Here is a 15,568-nt window from a genome sequence, read left to right as displayed (position 1 = left end):
TAACTCAGTTTTCAAAAACATTTATTAGAATTAATTAAATTTAAAAAAAATTGAATTTAATAGAAGGAAACTGAATTGACTAAGAGCCATAGCCTTATAAGTTTGTTACGATTCAATTGCTTCATTGAATATGAGCACCCTCTTAGTACTTAGTTAATAATCAGTATACTTTATATATTTTAGTCGCTTTAACTTCATTGGCTTGAAGAGTCGACAGGGCTCTGCTTAGACAAACGATGGCAAGGGAAGGGCAAATATATTTTAACATAAGAAAATGGAAATTTATTGTCTGTTCTTATGCAACGCTTAAATTCTAGTTCGCATCCCATAATTTAATTAAATCGGGATTGAACCGGAATTTATCCTAACAAAACCTAATTGATTTTTTTTGGCACATCGATGACAGATCTCTGTGTACTTCGATAGAGAACGAATAGTGATATAACTGGTCTATTTTATAAAGTACTTTCCCATGTAGTTATATCTTCACGATTGTAACTATCTTTGTCAGTTAAAAAATACCCTTTTCACCAATCTTTCGCAGAATAGGAATTGACGTATTTTATAATACGCAAAATAGGGATAGAGCAGGTACCATATGCTTCAAATTATCGATGCTTTAGCTAAGTTTTTCTGTTTATTTTGAACGATCTTGAAGGGAATTATTATAAATATGTAGTCGAATTTTAGTATAAGAACTTAAAATATCTTGATACTAAAGGTTAAGCGATTTTTTTTATTATTTAAGCTCATTATGCAGTTCTGTTTTAAATATAGTTCCATTCCAACCATACTATTTAATATTTTGACAATATTACACCACCTGTGCAAATTTTTTATCTATCGCGATATTGCATCCGATATTTTTCTTTGTATTTTCTATACTTTTGATATCTTGCATTTCCATCGCAACATATTATGTGCGTATCGTATCGAAGCTTATTATTATATTGATAAACTAAAAATTCGAATCATTTTGCTCAACAATTTTCTTATTAACTAATATTTTTTTTTACAAATTCAAGGCTAATTTGAGTAATCAAAAATTATATTATTATGTAGATCTGTGCACCGATACGTCACCAGTGACGGATTTTTTTTTTGGCAAATTTTTGGCGCCGATTTAAAATTTATCGGTGGGCGGCGTGAGAGGTTTGTTTCTGCTATTCTTATAAATTATAATTAATATATATATTAATTACATTATAAAAATCAGAGAAAAAATAATTAATTAGAATCTTTGAGTACTAAACTTTCATTAAAGTTAATATTATTAATTGGCTTTTAATATTTCTACATCGTGTTTTTATCTGAGAAATAAATAATAAATCTTCTCGGTGTTCTTCAATGAGCCAACTAATTTGTGAGCTAAGTTATTGAAGAATTAAGGACGAGGAGTTTCCTAAATACTGTAAGATTGTGGATATGATTGGTATGAATATATACTCATTGGAAATTTCCTAAATATTTCATGATTTAAGTTGTTTTTGATCCTAGATTTTATCTAAAAAATTTCAATCGTCATGAATGAAAAATCGAATGTCAAGAAAAATTCTCGGTTGTTGAGGCATGGATTACACAATCTTGTCAGTTGTCGCAGTGATTGTATTCTCTTAATAGAGCTATTTAATTATTATTACATTGAAAAAGAAATTGTAAAAAAAGATCATTCATTGGTTATTGTAAAAATTGATGTATAATTATGTTATAAGACAAGAAATATAGTTAAAATTTAATCATAGAGTATCACCCGATACTCTTAAATTCAAATAAAATATACGATAATTTAAATTAAGTAAACATAATTATCTCTGGAGAATCACATTACAATGGAATGTTTATTTGACTTATGAAAATGGTGCCATGATCATGATCGAATTCGTTTTGGGTGATGTGAAAATAGCAAAGTTATTATCGCTATAATATCAATGCGGCAAAATGATCATTGTTTAATGCAGTATACTCCCTTTCACCATCAAAAGGGCGGAGAAGAGGCTGCTATTAGGCAAATATATTATCAGAAATTACTATACTATCAAAAATAAAATAAATATTCCAAAATTGCAAGGAAAAAAATTTCAGAATTAATATATAATAAAAATAAAATAATAAATCTTTGAAAATTTTAAATATAATTTTAGAAAAAAAATAAATTTCATATAGGAATTATTCGATATTGGCTGTATTAGGAAGAAAATAAATAGGTTTTCAAGTGCCAATAAAGAGATTTTATTTTTAAAGTAATCGCGGAATAGAATATATTTATCACATCAAATTATTCGAAATCGTTTTTCAGAGGGATGACGCGATGCTGCTATATTATCCAAAAATAATTTGGAATCATTAAAAATCATATAGGAAATGATTCTAGTGTATAAATTTTTCAGAAATATGATAATTCATGATGGTATATTCGATCGTATTCATATATAAAACGAATCAAACAGCGTTCTCATATGGACAAAAAAGCCGCATTTCTTTATTTTTATTTGTGGGAAGAATTAAACGGCGTTCTCCCATGGACAAAAAATCCGCATTTCTTATGGGAAGTTCGTAACAAAGACGACGAATTTCTCAATTCTTATTACCGGGGTAAAGTGATCCAAAAAATTATGATTTATGATGATATGATCAGAATTTTCTGTCAGGTAACACAAAAGATTGAGGCTAACATTTATTAATAACCGCATTTATGATTACTTATATATTTGAACAATGATGTGCAAACAAGTCGCTGGAAATCAACTATTGCCCGAATATTATGAGATTATAGTGACCAACAAACCTTGGCTTCAGTGGCGAGATTTTCCTAATTTTCAATAATAATTATATTAATATTTTTAGCATTTACTTACTAGTTCGCGCTTAGGGATATTTAAGAAATAAAGGCTATAACCCAATTTTTTATTATTTTAAGTTATAGGTATATTATATTTAAAAAAATTTTTTAAAATGTAAAATTGAAATAAAGTTTAGTGTCATTTTTTTTTTATAAAATTTACAAAAAATTTATTAAATATTATAATTATAATGAGATTTTTAATTTCCAAGGGAGATATGCCTTTATAAAGAATTTCGTTTGTCGTTGGAATCAAATCTCTGTGGATATTTAACAAGCTAACCCATTTAGTTGAGATTCGGAAGTAGTATTTCGTAAATAAGTTTTCAACCTTCTCAAGTTGGAAAAGGTCCCTTCATTCGTACATGTTGTAATACCCAAACATGCAAGAATATAAAACAACTTCAAATATTTGGTAATTGAGGCAAGGTTTTCTTACACTGATTGAGCGCATCACTAGCATGCTCAGGTAAAATAACCAAACGTAGTAAATATTTAAACCACAATTCGAATTCACTGATTAAATTGATTTCAATATCAATATTATAGGAATAAAATTTTGCTAAATATTTAATTTTACCAATAGTGGCATTAAGAAAACGAAGAAGGGTCTTTAGGTAATAGAATTTGAAGATTGCTAAGACTTGTTTTTTTTATCTATAAACCGTACTTTTATTTGCGATAAACAAGTATCTAAGAATGGGATGAAAATTGATATTTTATAATATTCTTCAGTTGAGTAACATTTATATTACATCTCAATAATTGCCTAGGTGCTAGACGAGGTTTTATTAATGTTACATCATAATATTTCGCTTTCGATTCAACGTCTAGATAAATATGAAAATATTCATCTACATTCATTCTTATTGTGTTTACCTGTTCATATACATTTTCCGCCAAATCAATAACCTGAAACAAATTTAAATTTGGTTTTTGTAAATTTCTACAAAGTAGTGAGCTATAGGAAAAATTTATTAATACAATTAGCAGCCAAGATAAAATGATTGAAATTGCAAAATTTTGATTGAGAGGGGGGGGAGGTGGGTGGGTAAAATTTTTATTAGCTTAAAATAATATTTATGAAAACAGTCAAATTTGCGATGAGGGATCCCCCCCCATTGGTTACGCGTCTGCTTGGCTTAATATGAACATCAAAATTTAAATGAAAAATTAATAAATTAAATTGTAATTTGATGAAAATATTAAATTTTATGGGGCAAATGTTTATTAATTAATGAGCAAAACGCCGCCTTTAATTTTTTAATCGGTGCGCAGGCCTATATAGTGGTTTAAATAAATTATTTGCGTAAAAGGGATTTTTTTTGCCCATTCGATTTAAAAAAATAATTCGAATCCGTTGACACCATTTTTAAAAAAATATGAACTTACCAAAATTAGAAATTTGGCGGAATATGAATTAAAGCATGGTTAACAAGTTGTTGTGATTGAAATTTCGTTCATAAACGATTTTTTCCCCAAAAATTAGTTCAGTTCTATTTTTCAAAAACAATGTTATATTTCGTCCGGCCAAAAAAAATTTATAACTTTCTGTTTGAAAAATCTTAAATATTTGTTGATTTTGCATATTTGAGATTTGCAACTATTAAATCTTAATTTTTAAAGTGGATATATTATTGATCAATTATAAAATAAGATAAACAAAAATTTATTTTTTTTAAAAATATACAAATTTTATTTATCTAAAATAAATATTATATAATATAATCCAATAATTACTTCAAAATATTTATTATAATAAAATAACACAAACACAATATTATCGTTCATAATTTATTTCATTTTTATATTATAGAAATTCGAAAATAAATTGGTAAGTTTTAATATTTAACAAATATATAATGTATTAAATTCATAGTTCATTAATTGAAATCTATGTGGTTATTAGGCTTGCTTTAATTAATTTTACTACATTATTATTTTTTTTTATTTTGATCTCTATATAACTTCTTTACACTTTTGGTAGGTGTTTACTTTTTTGAAATTGGCGCTTAGTTTAGGCCTCGTTTATTATAAGTGGCGCAAAATACCGCGATGTCGCATAAGAGATACGTGTTATCGTTTAGCGATGAATTGCTCATCTACGCTATTATAAACGAAGCTTAAGTTTCCTGGCCACTGATAATAAATACGCTCTTTGCCATAAAGTATTTTCAGGGCCACTAGATAAAATGAGAAGTTACTCATTTTTACCGAATTATGGTGGCTTATAATTTTGTCAAATTGAAACAACAGGATTTGGCAAGTTTTTAAATAAAATAATCAATTCCTATTTTTTCATTTCTAGGATATCTGATTTTTTTTACTTATAAAATATTTGTTTTCATTTTATAGACGTTAAAAATTTTTTTTGTAATTAATAAAATACAGACCCCTCAATCTTCCCGGCCAATCTTTAAAAAATTCAAATATTATTTTTTATTCGTAAATACGATTTTGAACTATTCTAAGAAAATTTTTTTTTAACCAAAATAATTCAGTGCCAATTTTAACTTTCCAACAAATAAATTTTTTATTTATCCTTTGTTTATTAAATTTCATCAAATTTTCATAAATTTTGCTAAATTTATTTTTATCCTGGTTTTCGAATAATTATCACGGCCCCGCACATTTTTTTTCCTGAAAAGATTATCAATAATACAGAATGTTTAATATGTTAAGATAAAATTATATTAAAATTTTTTTTTACAAAAGGGTGCCCTATTTTTAGAAAAGGCACGTTAATTTTATTCTGAATTTCCAAGGGCACGGTATGCCCTTGTGTGTCCTCCAATACAACACTGAGTATAGTGGATTAATCCACTTTTTGTCAAAATTTGTTTTTCTTTCTTCTATAAATTAATTGTGATATTTTAATGTTATGCTCTTTAATGGCATTGTTATTATCAAAGGGGGAGGATAATAGGGAAATTCTTATAAGGACTGACCCAAATTCCCTATTGCCAAGCCTTCTTTCGATTCTCGCTTATGAAATTTTGATTAGGTATTTTTTCTGTTTTCCCGTGGTTATTTTTATTTTACTTTTTTTAAAATTTAGTTTAGATCCGTTAACTGGAAATTTCTGGGGAAAGGGGGGGGGGGGGTATTTTGAATGGCCAATATTTTTTTTGAAAACAAACAAAAAGGGTCGAATACTCTGTCATATAAATATTTTTGATATTTATTGAATGAAAATTAGTTTTTTATTTTTAAATTTTAACATAAAAGCTAAGTTTTGGATTAATTATTTTCATAAGTCATTATCACAACTTTCTATTTTCATCCATCTTTCATTGATTCTCCGATAAAACCATCTTAGATGTGGAGAATGAGATCTCAGAAGAAGTTATTGATACCCCAATGATAAGCGCGCTCCTGAGTAACTTAATATAATTCGTAAAAGGCAATATAATCCATAATATTAATAGTAATTTAAAAATCTTGTACATTTATTTCCGTTACTTCAATCGCTAATAATCCTTTTGCGATTTTCATTTCATGTTTAAAGGCCGAAATTCTTTTGTCCCCTGTGACTATGGGGCAGGGTAAGATATAATTAAGCGAGCAAAATTAGAAAAGATAAATAAATAAATCTGTAATACAAGTTAAAATTTCTCTATTATAAAGTCTGAAAAAATAATAAATTGGGTAAGGCTCTTATTGATAACCTCATTCATAATGGCACCTCTAATTCCAATTGAATTCTATAATAAATGTAAATAAATTTAAAGGAAAGCAATAACTATGATTATTTATCATGGCTGTAGTTTTAGTAGATTAGTAGGCGTCATTAGTCTGATAAAAGGAAAGATGAAGATAAGCGGGAGTGAATTTAACTATTTTTTTAAAATTTAGGAAAAAAGATTATTTTAAGATATTCTTATAATATTTAAAAAAAATTGGAGGGCATCATCAATTTTTTTAACCCCTCCCCTCACCCTACGGACACAACCATAACACGAAATAAATTTTGAATATTTTAATTTTTAAAAAGTGATTTGTTTTTTTTTGTGTTTGCTTACTTTGATTGATTTTATTTTTAGTTCGATATTTTTATTGAAATAAAATATTATATTTAAAACTTTTATACTGCTGACTAATGTTGTTAAACGGCTCCTTTTGAGCCGATTTTTAAAAACGGCTAACTCAATATTTTAGCCTGAAAAATATAGCCTAAGCCTTGAGATTTCGCTATAGATGTCCAATTTGTTCCTTCTACAAACAAAATCTTCAGGCTTGAGTTAAATTATTCTGGATAAAATAGTGAGTTAGCCGTTTTAAAAATCGGCTCAAAACGAGCCGTTTAACAACACTACTGCGGACCTTTCGTTCTGTTAAAAATTATATTTACAATAGTTTATGTCGGTGTTGTGCCTTTAAGGGAACTATAAAATTATCATAAATTGGTTGAAAATTTTTTTGTTATTGATAAAAAATATGCGCAAAACAATAACTGCAATTGAATTAAATACTATATTACCATCTATGAAATAAAATAGTGGATCAAAGTAAACCATTTCTATAGTCAAGCATATGCAAACCACCATCAGATTAGTATTATTTACTGCTGTTAATTCTAACAATTATCAAATTGGATAACACTTATCGTTTAGTAAATTTCAGTTAATAAAATATAGTTGTTTTTACTATATTATATAGAAATTATAGTATTTTGCACAAAAATAAATTCCTCTTAACAAAGACTGTTTGGAAACATAGACTACGTCTTTTTTTTATCGTTTTAAAAATCTTCGTATCTGAATAATAATCAATAGCGTTTTAAGGGGAGCACGGGGACTCAAGCCCCTTGAAAAATATTGAATACCTCCTTTTTCTGCTCATTTTGTATAAAAAAATTTTTCTTATTTTAGATAAAAATTTACTTTTTTTGTTCATTTTGAGAAAGAATAACATTTTTTGTTAATTTTGAAAATTCTCAAACCCTCTTAAGTTAAAAAAGGTTACGGCGTCAATGGTCCAATGGCATCAGTAGAGGGTTCGTCAAAATTTCGAATATATAAATTTTAAAGCAAAAAATAATTATATACTTTTGCCCATTTAGGACCAAGCAAATTAAAAAATTTAGCTATCTTATAAAAGATCATTTAATTAAAATAAAAATTAGTGTGAAATTTAAGTAAACTAGTCCCTTCATTTCACGTTGAATGGGAAATATTTTTTGCGTTTAAAATAGTAAATTTTATTAATTATACTGTATATATTGTATTAATTTGATTTTTTCAATTGTTTTTTTTAACATGATATTTTTATTATATAATTTCTGAATAAAATGCCCTTGAAGTTTGGAATTAATATTGTGTGCAAACATCAACAAATTTTTTTCTTTAAATAATATTCATAGAGATTTTTTTTTTAAAAATCAGATAAAATAAAATACAGTACCAAGTGTTTTAGAAATTTTATATCTGATGTTCATATTTTTATAAATAAAACTATAACGTATTTTTATGCCAAAATGCCTTAATACTAGCGATTGTTTTGTTTGTATGTATAAATGTTACATTTTTATAAATTTTCGAGTGTGAAAAATTGTAATAAATTATTATAAAAAAAAAATTGTTCAGTCTTTTTCTTCTATATTTCCTTACTATTTTTTCTGTTATATTTTATATTTTAATTAGTAGCATCATTGAAAGTTAAATATATGAATTAATTATTAGCCAAAAAATTTAACCATCAGGTGAAAAAAAAAATCATGTATATAAAATTATCCCTAAAATCGCATGTCATATATATATATTATAAATTATAACCACATTTTGGCTAGGAGAAATTAAATACTATCAGTCATCACAAAATTAAATTCATAGTTTAAATTTAAAACTACGCAATACGTTTTTTAAATATTTTACAAAACTAACACGAATTTGGATTTCAAGGCAAAATATAATAAGTTATTTCTTTCTTTTTTTTTATAAAGAAGAAATAAATAATTCATTATCAATTTAATTAAAAAGTTCTAAGATTGTTTATGTTATAAGAATTTATTATAAAAAACATATGATCGATTTTTTTTATAGCTTTCATTCATTAAATAATATAAAAATTTGAAAACAATTCGGAGGACACATTCCATAAAAGACAATCCAAATGTTTGTAATTAATAACTTTGAAAAACAGTTCTTTTAGAAAATAAATAAATAAAAAAATAATTTTTTTTTTTACTAAAAATTTTACTTACTTTTTTTTTATTAGACTCACAGGCTATGCCTATAAAAACAAATCAAATTGATAATGACATTATTTGTATTCGATTAAAAAAATTGCATTGTACTTATTCGATTCGAAATATTTTGAATTGAATAATTTCTTGTCGTATTCTTAAGAATAATTAAATTGTTATTCGATTCGAATTTGTTAAATATTGATTTTCTCTAAAAAATATCTTCAAGAGTAAAAAAATGATTAAAATTTACAGGAAATTTTTAAAAAATAAAAAGTTCCTCAATGAACATTTAAATACTTAATAATTTCAAATATTTGCTAATAATTTGATCGATTTTTTTTATCTATTTACATTCCAATAATGAGTAATTCGTTTTAGATATAATTAGGCCAATATATTTTCTAAAAAAAATAACCATCACCATTAGTTTAAATTGAATTTAAGCAGCAGAAATAAGACACCTTTCTTTAAACGAATAATTGCGATTAGCATTTCATTCTCTTGGAACAAACCCTTAGTTAAATCAAGCTTTCGCTTATATCTAATATATAAATACTTTCTTTACTAGCCTACATCAGGCCTTGGCCAAATCAAAATCCTTTTTCTTTAAACCAAATATAAATAACTATCAGTATGGGACTATTTTTATGCGTAGTAAATAGTACTATTTTTATATCTAGTTGGAAGGAATCTTTTTTAATTACAAGAATTAAAATTATTAATACAAATCAATTATGAGGATTACCTAATTAATGAGTTGTATGCAATAGCTTTGTTGTAAAAGTTAGTAAAATCATAAGGAATAAATCCATGTAAGAGCTAAATAATATTCCAACAATTTTATTTCTTGAATTAGGGCGGGGACTGATTCCCCGGAAATATTTATTCTATTAAGCTCCTTAGCAGCTCTTTTTAGACCAACCTTTATTTACTAATGGTTGTTTTCGGGGCAAATTTTATATTATCACCTGATAGTAAGAGTGTTATTTTCCGTTAATAAGTTAATGATGTATCTTCAATTTTGGAAATATCTTTTTTCTTACTTCCTCTTATTTGAATACTGTGTTCTTTTAGAGGATCTCCATTTATCTCTGGGAATGTGTCGCATCTAAATTTATGAACCAATACCGTAGACATTTTAACTTATTCTTCGATGTCTTTGATTTTCATTTGTTGTTTTTCAGGCATTGATAACAATTTTTTCTTTGTTCCAATATTTGCGTATTCTTTTTGGTCATTGAATTCTCTACGAAGATTGGGAGTTTTTATTTAAATTGGAAAAATAATATTACTATTGGATAATAAAAATTCTATATTAAACTTTTTATTACTTTAGAAAATTTATAAATATTTTAACACATTTTTTATTTTAAATTAAATTTCCAGCATAATTTCATTTTGTATTTAAACATGACGTTTAATCTTAATTATTTGCTTGTCCATATTTAATTTCAATATGTATTAAATTAAAATAATATTTTAATTTGTTTAGCCCCTTTTATTGTATACATGGGGATGGGCGCTTAGGGGCTTAAACCCCATGAAAAATTTGAAGAGCCTCCCCTCCTAATTTTTTTTAAACACCTTAAAAAAGGTTATTGAGATTGTAAAGGCTACGACGCCACTCTATATAACTGTCCATAGCTTTATAAAGAATAACTAACTAAGGAACTAAGGCTCCTTAGCTATGTAATTAAAAATATATTTATTTGTTCTAACTAACCTTAATTTAATCTAAAAAAAAATTAATTTATTTAATAACGTCTATTTTCGTTATCACTAAAAACTTGCTTGATTGAATAGGATGCGATCTATAGTCATTAATCAATGAATAAGTTTAAAATATAAAAATAAATTTGTTATACTGATCTGACTATTCGAAATTCGATTCCAAAAAAAGAATATAACTGAGCAAAAAGTTGGATTTATAAAGAACACGGAAATATTTTTTTGAAAATAATTTTAAACATTTTGGCGAGGTTATATCTCAAGCGAGCGAAAATTTTTAAATCTTGACTGAGTTTAATAAAATACAAGTCTGTGCAGGAATTTATAGTAATTATCGAATAATGTTTTAATAATTAATTTTAATAATTGTTAGTCGACTGTTAAGATAACATGTGATTCGTTTTCGGAGGTTTTTTTAAAAAATTCAACCTATTTTTTTAGGATGAGAGAAAGGTAACAAATATTAAATTTTTAGATAGATTTATAATTTACTTGTATTTTTAATAAAATTTCTATATTTCTGTTTTAAATTTGGAGTGATTTCTAACTGAGTTTATAAGCTGTATTTATTTTTTCTCGTTTTAAAAAAAATGTCGTTTAAATAAAGCTGTAGACAGATTTTAATCAGACTCATCTGTGAAATCCTCTGTTTTTTTTGATAATCAACATATTGTCGAGTTGTTTTTTAACATTTTACTATAGTAAGTACACACTATACACTATGAGGTCTATATTTTTATTTCTAGTTTTTGATGATATTTGAATATAACAAATTTTAAATTTCCTTTTTTTTAAATATTTTAATCGAAATATATTTTTTTTTGTTTTCTTTTCCCATTGGTTATATTTTATTTATTTTATTTTCGTGATCTTTACGACAAATTGGTTAATCAAAATTGTAAACAGATTTGAAGGTAAAAATAACTTAAAAAATATATTTATAAATTTTAAGTAATATTTTTATTTTTTTTTTAAAATTTGAAAATAATAACCGTATATTATTTACAAAAATATGAATCATCGATTGAATCAGAGAAATCTTCAACATTCTTATTAGATCAATCACAAATTAATTCTAGAGATGAGTAATATTTGCGCAAGGTGTGAAAAAGTCGTGTATCCCATGGAAGAGCTTAGAGCTCTTGATAAGGTAAAATTATATTTTATTATTGTATTATCTTATTCAAATTTATTTATGCTAGTGATTATTTAAAAGATAAATATTTTTTTTGACAAACATTTATATGATATGACAATTATTGTAAAATTCAAAATAATTTGGACCAGGCCTTAAAAGTGAAAAAAATTTACAAACCCGTGCTGAGTATAAAGATATTATTTTTACAAAAGCTAAGCTTACTTTTAAAAAATTAATTTAACATCAATTAATCAGTTGTTAATGGAGGGAAATTAGTGCTCATAAATAATTTTCCTTAATTTAACTATTTACAAAATTTATTCAAAAATAATTAATTTGGAAAATTCTTGAATTGGAAAATTCGGGCCGGGCTTAAAATTTAATATCCAGGCCGGACTATAAAATAAAAAAAATTTAATTGCCGGGCTTAAATTTTTTACCTCTGCTCCGAGAATTCTCTAAAAAAAATTATTTAACGACGAATACTTATTAATATTAAATATAACTATAAATAATTAAACCTTATCCTTTCCTTTACATCGATTACACCTAAAATAAATTAAATCGATGCTATATAAAATTAAATACACATTTTAAATTATGTCGAGTAGAACCAAAACCTTTAACACCATGGTGACATTAGCTTATAAATTATTTATATATTCTGTCTCCCGGGCTCATATTTATAGTATCATATTTAAACGTTGCAATACAAGAGTTATTTTAAATTTAAACATATTATTGTTAAATACAAATTAAAAATCTTAATATAAAATAGAAACTTTATTTATATAATTATTACTTTAATTTTGAGCATCACAAAATTATATTAAGATTAATTATCCGACTAACCTTTTTTTTGTAATAAACTTAAAATCAGGAATTTTTATAACCAATTTTTTTATTTATTGGACGAGAGATATCATAATTAATTCTATAAGGTAAGTAGGTTTCTTTGTATTTCTTCTCAACGCGACTTCAAGCCCTTAGACTTAACTTAATTTTTTGCTTTTTATTTCTCTTTAGGATATACCGCAAACTATCTTACCATTTTCACGTAAAACTTTCCTAATTCAGAGAGTTTGATTAGTAATAGAATTCATCTCTCGGAACTTTTTCTATGTATATCTGACCCTGCAGCACCTCAGAGTCTACAACCCCCCCATGAATTTTACCATAGACGTAGACGAATAGGGGAGTGGAAATTTCTCTTCAAAAATTTGCCTGTTCTCGTATAAAAAAATTCTCTTACAAAAACCCCCACTCTCTCCCCAAAAAATGTATATAATAATATCACTATAATCAAGAAATCTGAAAGAAAAATTAGTAAAGGTTATTTATTTTTTAAAATAAAGACTATAATTATGAATTTTTAAAAAAATGAAAACTCAAAATTATTTGTACTGAGAAACCTCCACCTAATAGTGCCCTCCCCCACCTTACCTACTCAAATAACCTCCAAATTAGTTACATGTTGATATTTAACCAATTTATATATCATTATTATCGACTCCTTTCACACATGTTCTACAAACAATTATTAAAGTCCTCATGCGGCTATCCTTATTTAACGCTCCCGCTATCTACCAAATCTTTATGCTATCAAAATTAAACATATCGACTCTTATACCAGGCAATCTTATCAGTTTCTTCGCATAATTCCATGTATTTATAAGTCTTGTTTTCATGGGTACAGAGTTCTTCATACTTTTTATGTCAGACTGATGAGGAAACTCAAGGACATTTTAAGCCTACCTCATCTATCTTTTGTGAATAAACCTTCGTAGTTGCCCATTATAATATTGAGGAAACAGTTATTCTTTTCTAATCCAGATCAGAGAACCTTTTAGTTTTAAACCTCCATTAGCCATTCGAATACTTTGCTATACTTCTTATCACGTTTAGGCAGGATTATTTAAAAAAAATATACCCCGAAAATTGTCGGTTTTCTTAAATAACATTTTAAGATTTACTTATACAAGCTTGCAATATAATTCCACAAAATCAAGTCTTAAAAATTAAAAAATGTGCGCAATAAATGATTATTTTAATGCTAAATATACTATAACCTAAATTCCAATTACTAACGGCATATCCATATATACAACCTAGAAAGGTTATCATTACTTACCATATCAGGGATGTATATTATAGATATTTAATATAAAAAGTAACTAGTTTAGTTTTTTTAAGAAAAATTGGAACTATATACTTAAACAACAACACTATTGATAGTATTTAATATTTTAATAAGTTAATATTTTTTAGATATACCATAAAAATTGTTTTCGTTGCACCGAATGTGGATGTACATTAAACTTAAAGAACTACAAAGGATACACCAAAATGCCATACTGCAATGCGTAATTAATAATTAATGACAATATGTATTATATATAACTAAATTAAAGTCACTATCCTAAAGATAAAGCTTCGGTTGTCATTGATACACCTGCCAACGTTACAGCTATGCACAATACACGTATGCAAAGCAATGTAAGTACAAAATACATATATATATATATATCCATAATTAGACTAGAAATATTTAGCTATATTTTATATAATCTTATACACTTGTGTTGTGAGTGTGACTAATGGTTTATAATACTTAAGAGATATCTAATATTACAGACTTGTCCATTCTTATTTTGCCTATATGACCAAAATCCTTTTTAATATAGTTAAAATATAAATACTGTTTTCGACATTTTGAAAAAGTCACTGCGCTTCTGAAAAGGACATTTTGTGACTAAAAAAAACTATATATCGAATAGGCGAATTTAACGATATCTGCCGATAACCAATATTCATAAAATAAGAATAATTGATCATATATTAAAAAATCTATATATTCAATACTTGATTTACATATATCATGTTAAAAAACAAACAAATATTTAATAAAATAGCTAAACTACCATAAAGATTTTGAAAAGCAGAAAGGAACCGGGGCTGGAGGAGTTTCGCGTCATGCCCCTGGAGAAGAAGGTGCACCGGCTGAAACTGCAGCTGCTGCCGAATAGATGACTTGCTTTATCTTTTTTTCACTCCAATAATTTTTTTTAATTGAAATTATTTATTAACATTAGATACGCCTTCTAATTCATATTATTATATGCCACATCCATAATAATAATCGGCTTTCAAATATTATCATGAGTTAATTCATTTTATTCGCGATCGTACAATCAATGAATAAAATAAAATGCATACAAAGAATAAAAATTATCTTATCTTTACTTGGATACGAATATTAATTTAATATATATCTACCTTTAATCAACATAATCTAGATACTGATTAAATTTGATTATAATTATATTCAATATTTTTTATTTAATTTATAAATAGCCAAAAAATAGGTTTTTGGAAATTCTCATTTTATCATACCAAAAGATTCTATGATTTGCATATATTATTTTTTATATTTTATTTGTAACTTCTCTTTTTTGAAAATTTTCAATTATATAAAAACTATATAAACAAAATTCATTATTGTTTTTCACTAAGCAATAAAAATTATATAAACGATATAATTATGTATGCTAAGATAATAATAAACTATCCCTTATGTATTTGTGGTTAAGCCTTTTTGATTTTTATTACTAATATTTACGAAAAATAAAAGAAAGGAATTCGTTAAAGGAAGGAGATAAATTCAGAAGTTTATTTA

General features: G+C 25.7%; 1 protein-coding gene across 1 annotated transcript; it reads left to right on the top strand.

Annotated features, from left to right (window-relative positions):
* Positions 1–4,541: 4,541 nt before the first annotated feature.
* On the top strand, positions 4,542–15,470 carry LOC135929591 (LIM and SH3 domain protein F42H10.3-like). The gene is made up of 5 exons (XM_065466246.1): positions 4,542–4,673; positions 11,788–11,904; positions 14,161–14,255; positions 14,304–14,388; positions 14,805–15,470. The coding sequence occupies exons 2-5, from the start codon at positions 11,836–11,838 to the stop codon at positions 14,916–14,918; spliced, it is 363 nt and encodes a 120-aa protein (XP_065322318.1). The 5' UTR covers positions 4,542–4,673; positions 11,788–11,835; the 3' UTR covers positions 14,919–15,470.
* Positions 15,471–15,568: the final 98 nt, after the last annotated feature.

This window comes from Gordionus sp. m RMFG-2023, chromosome 5 (assembly GCF_954871325.1).
Source record: "Gordionus sp. m RMFG-2023 chromosome 5, tfGorSpeb1-WG-v2, whole genome shotgun sequence".
NCBI lineage: Eukaryota > Metazoa > Nematomorpha > Gordioida > Chordodea > Parachordodidae > Gordionus > Gordionus sp. m RMFG-2023.
This window is presented reverse-complemented; position numbering and strand designations above follow the sequence as displayed.

Bases quoted from the DNA above. Each gene is read 5' to 3' on its own strand.
- LOC135929591 (XM_065466246.1), top strand. From the start codon at position 11,836: ATGAGTAATATTTGCGCAAGGTGTGAAAAAGTCGTGTATCCCATGGAA. The intron at 11,905-14,160 runs GTAAAATTATAT...AATATTTTTTAG, and splicing joins AGCTTAGAGCTCTTGATAAG to ATATACCATAAAAATTGTTT. The intron at 14,256-14,303 runs GTAATTAATAAT...ACTAAATTAAAG, and splicing joins AAAATGCCATACTGCAATGC to TCACTATCCTAAAGATAAAG.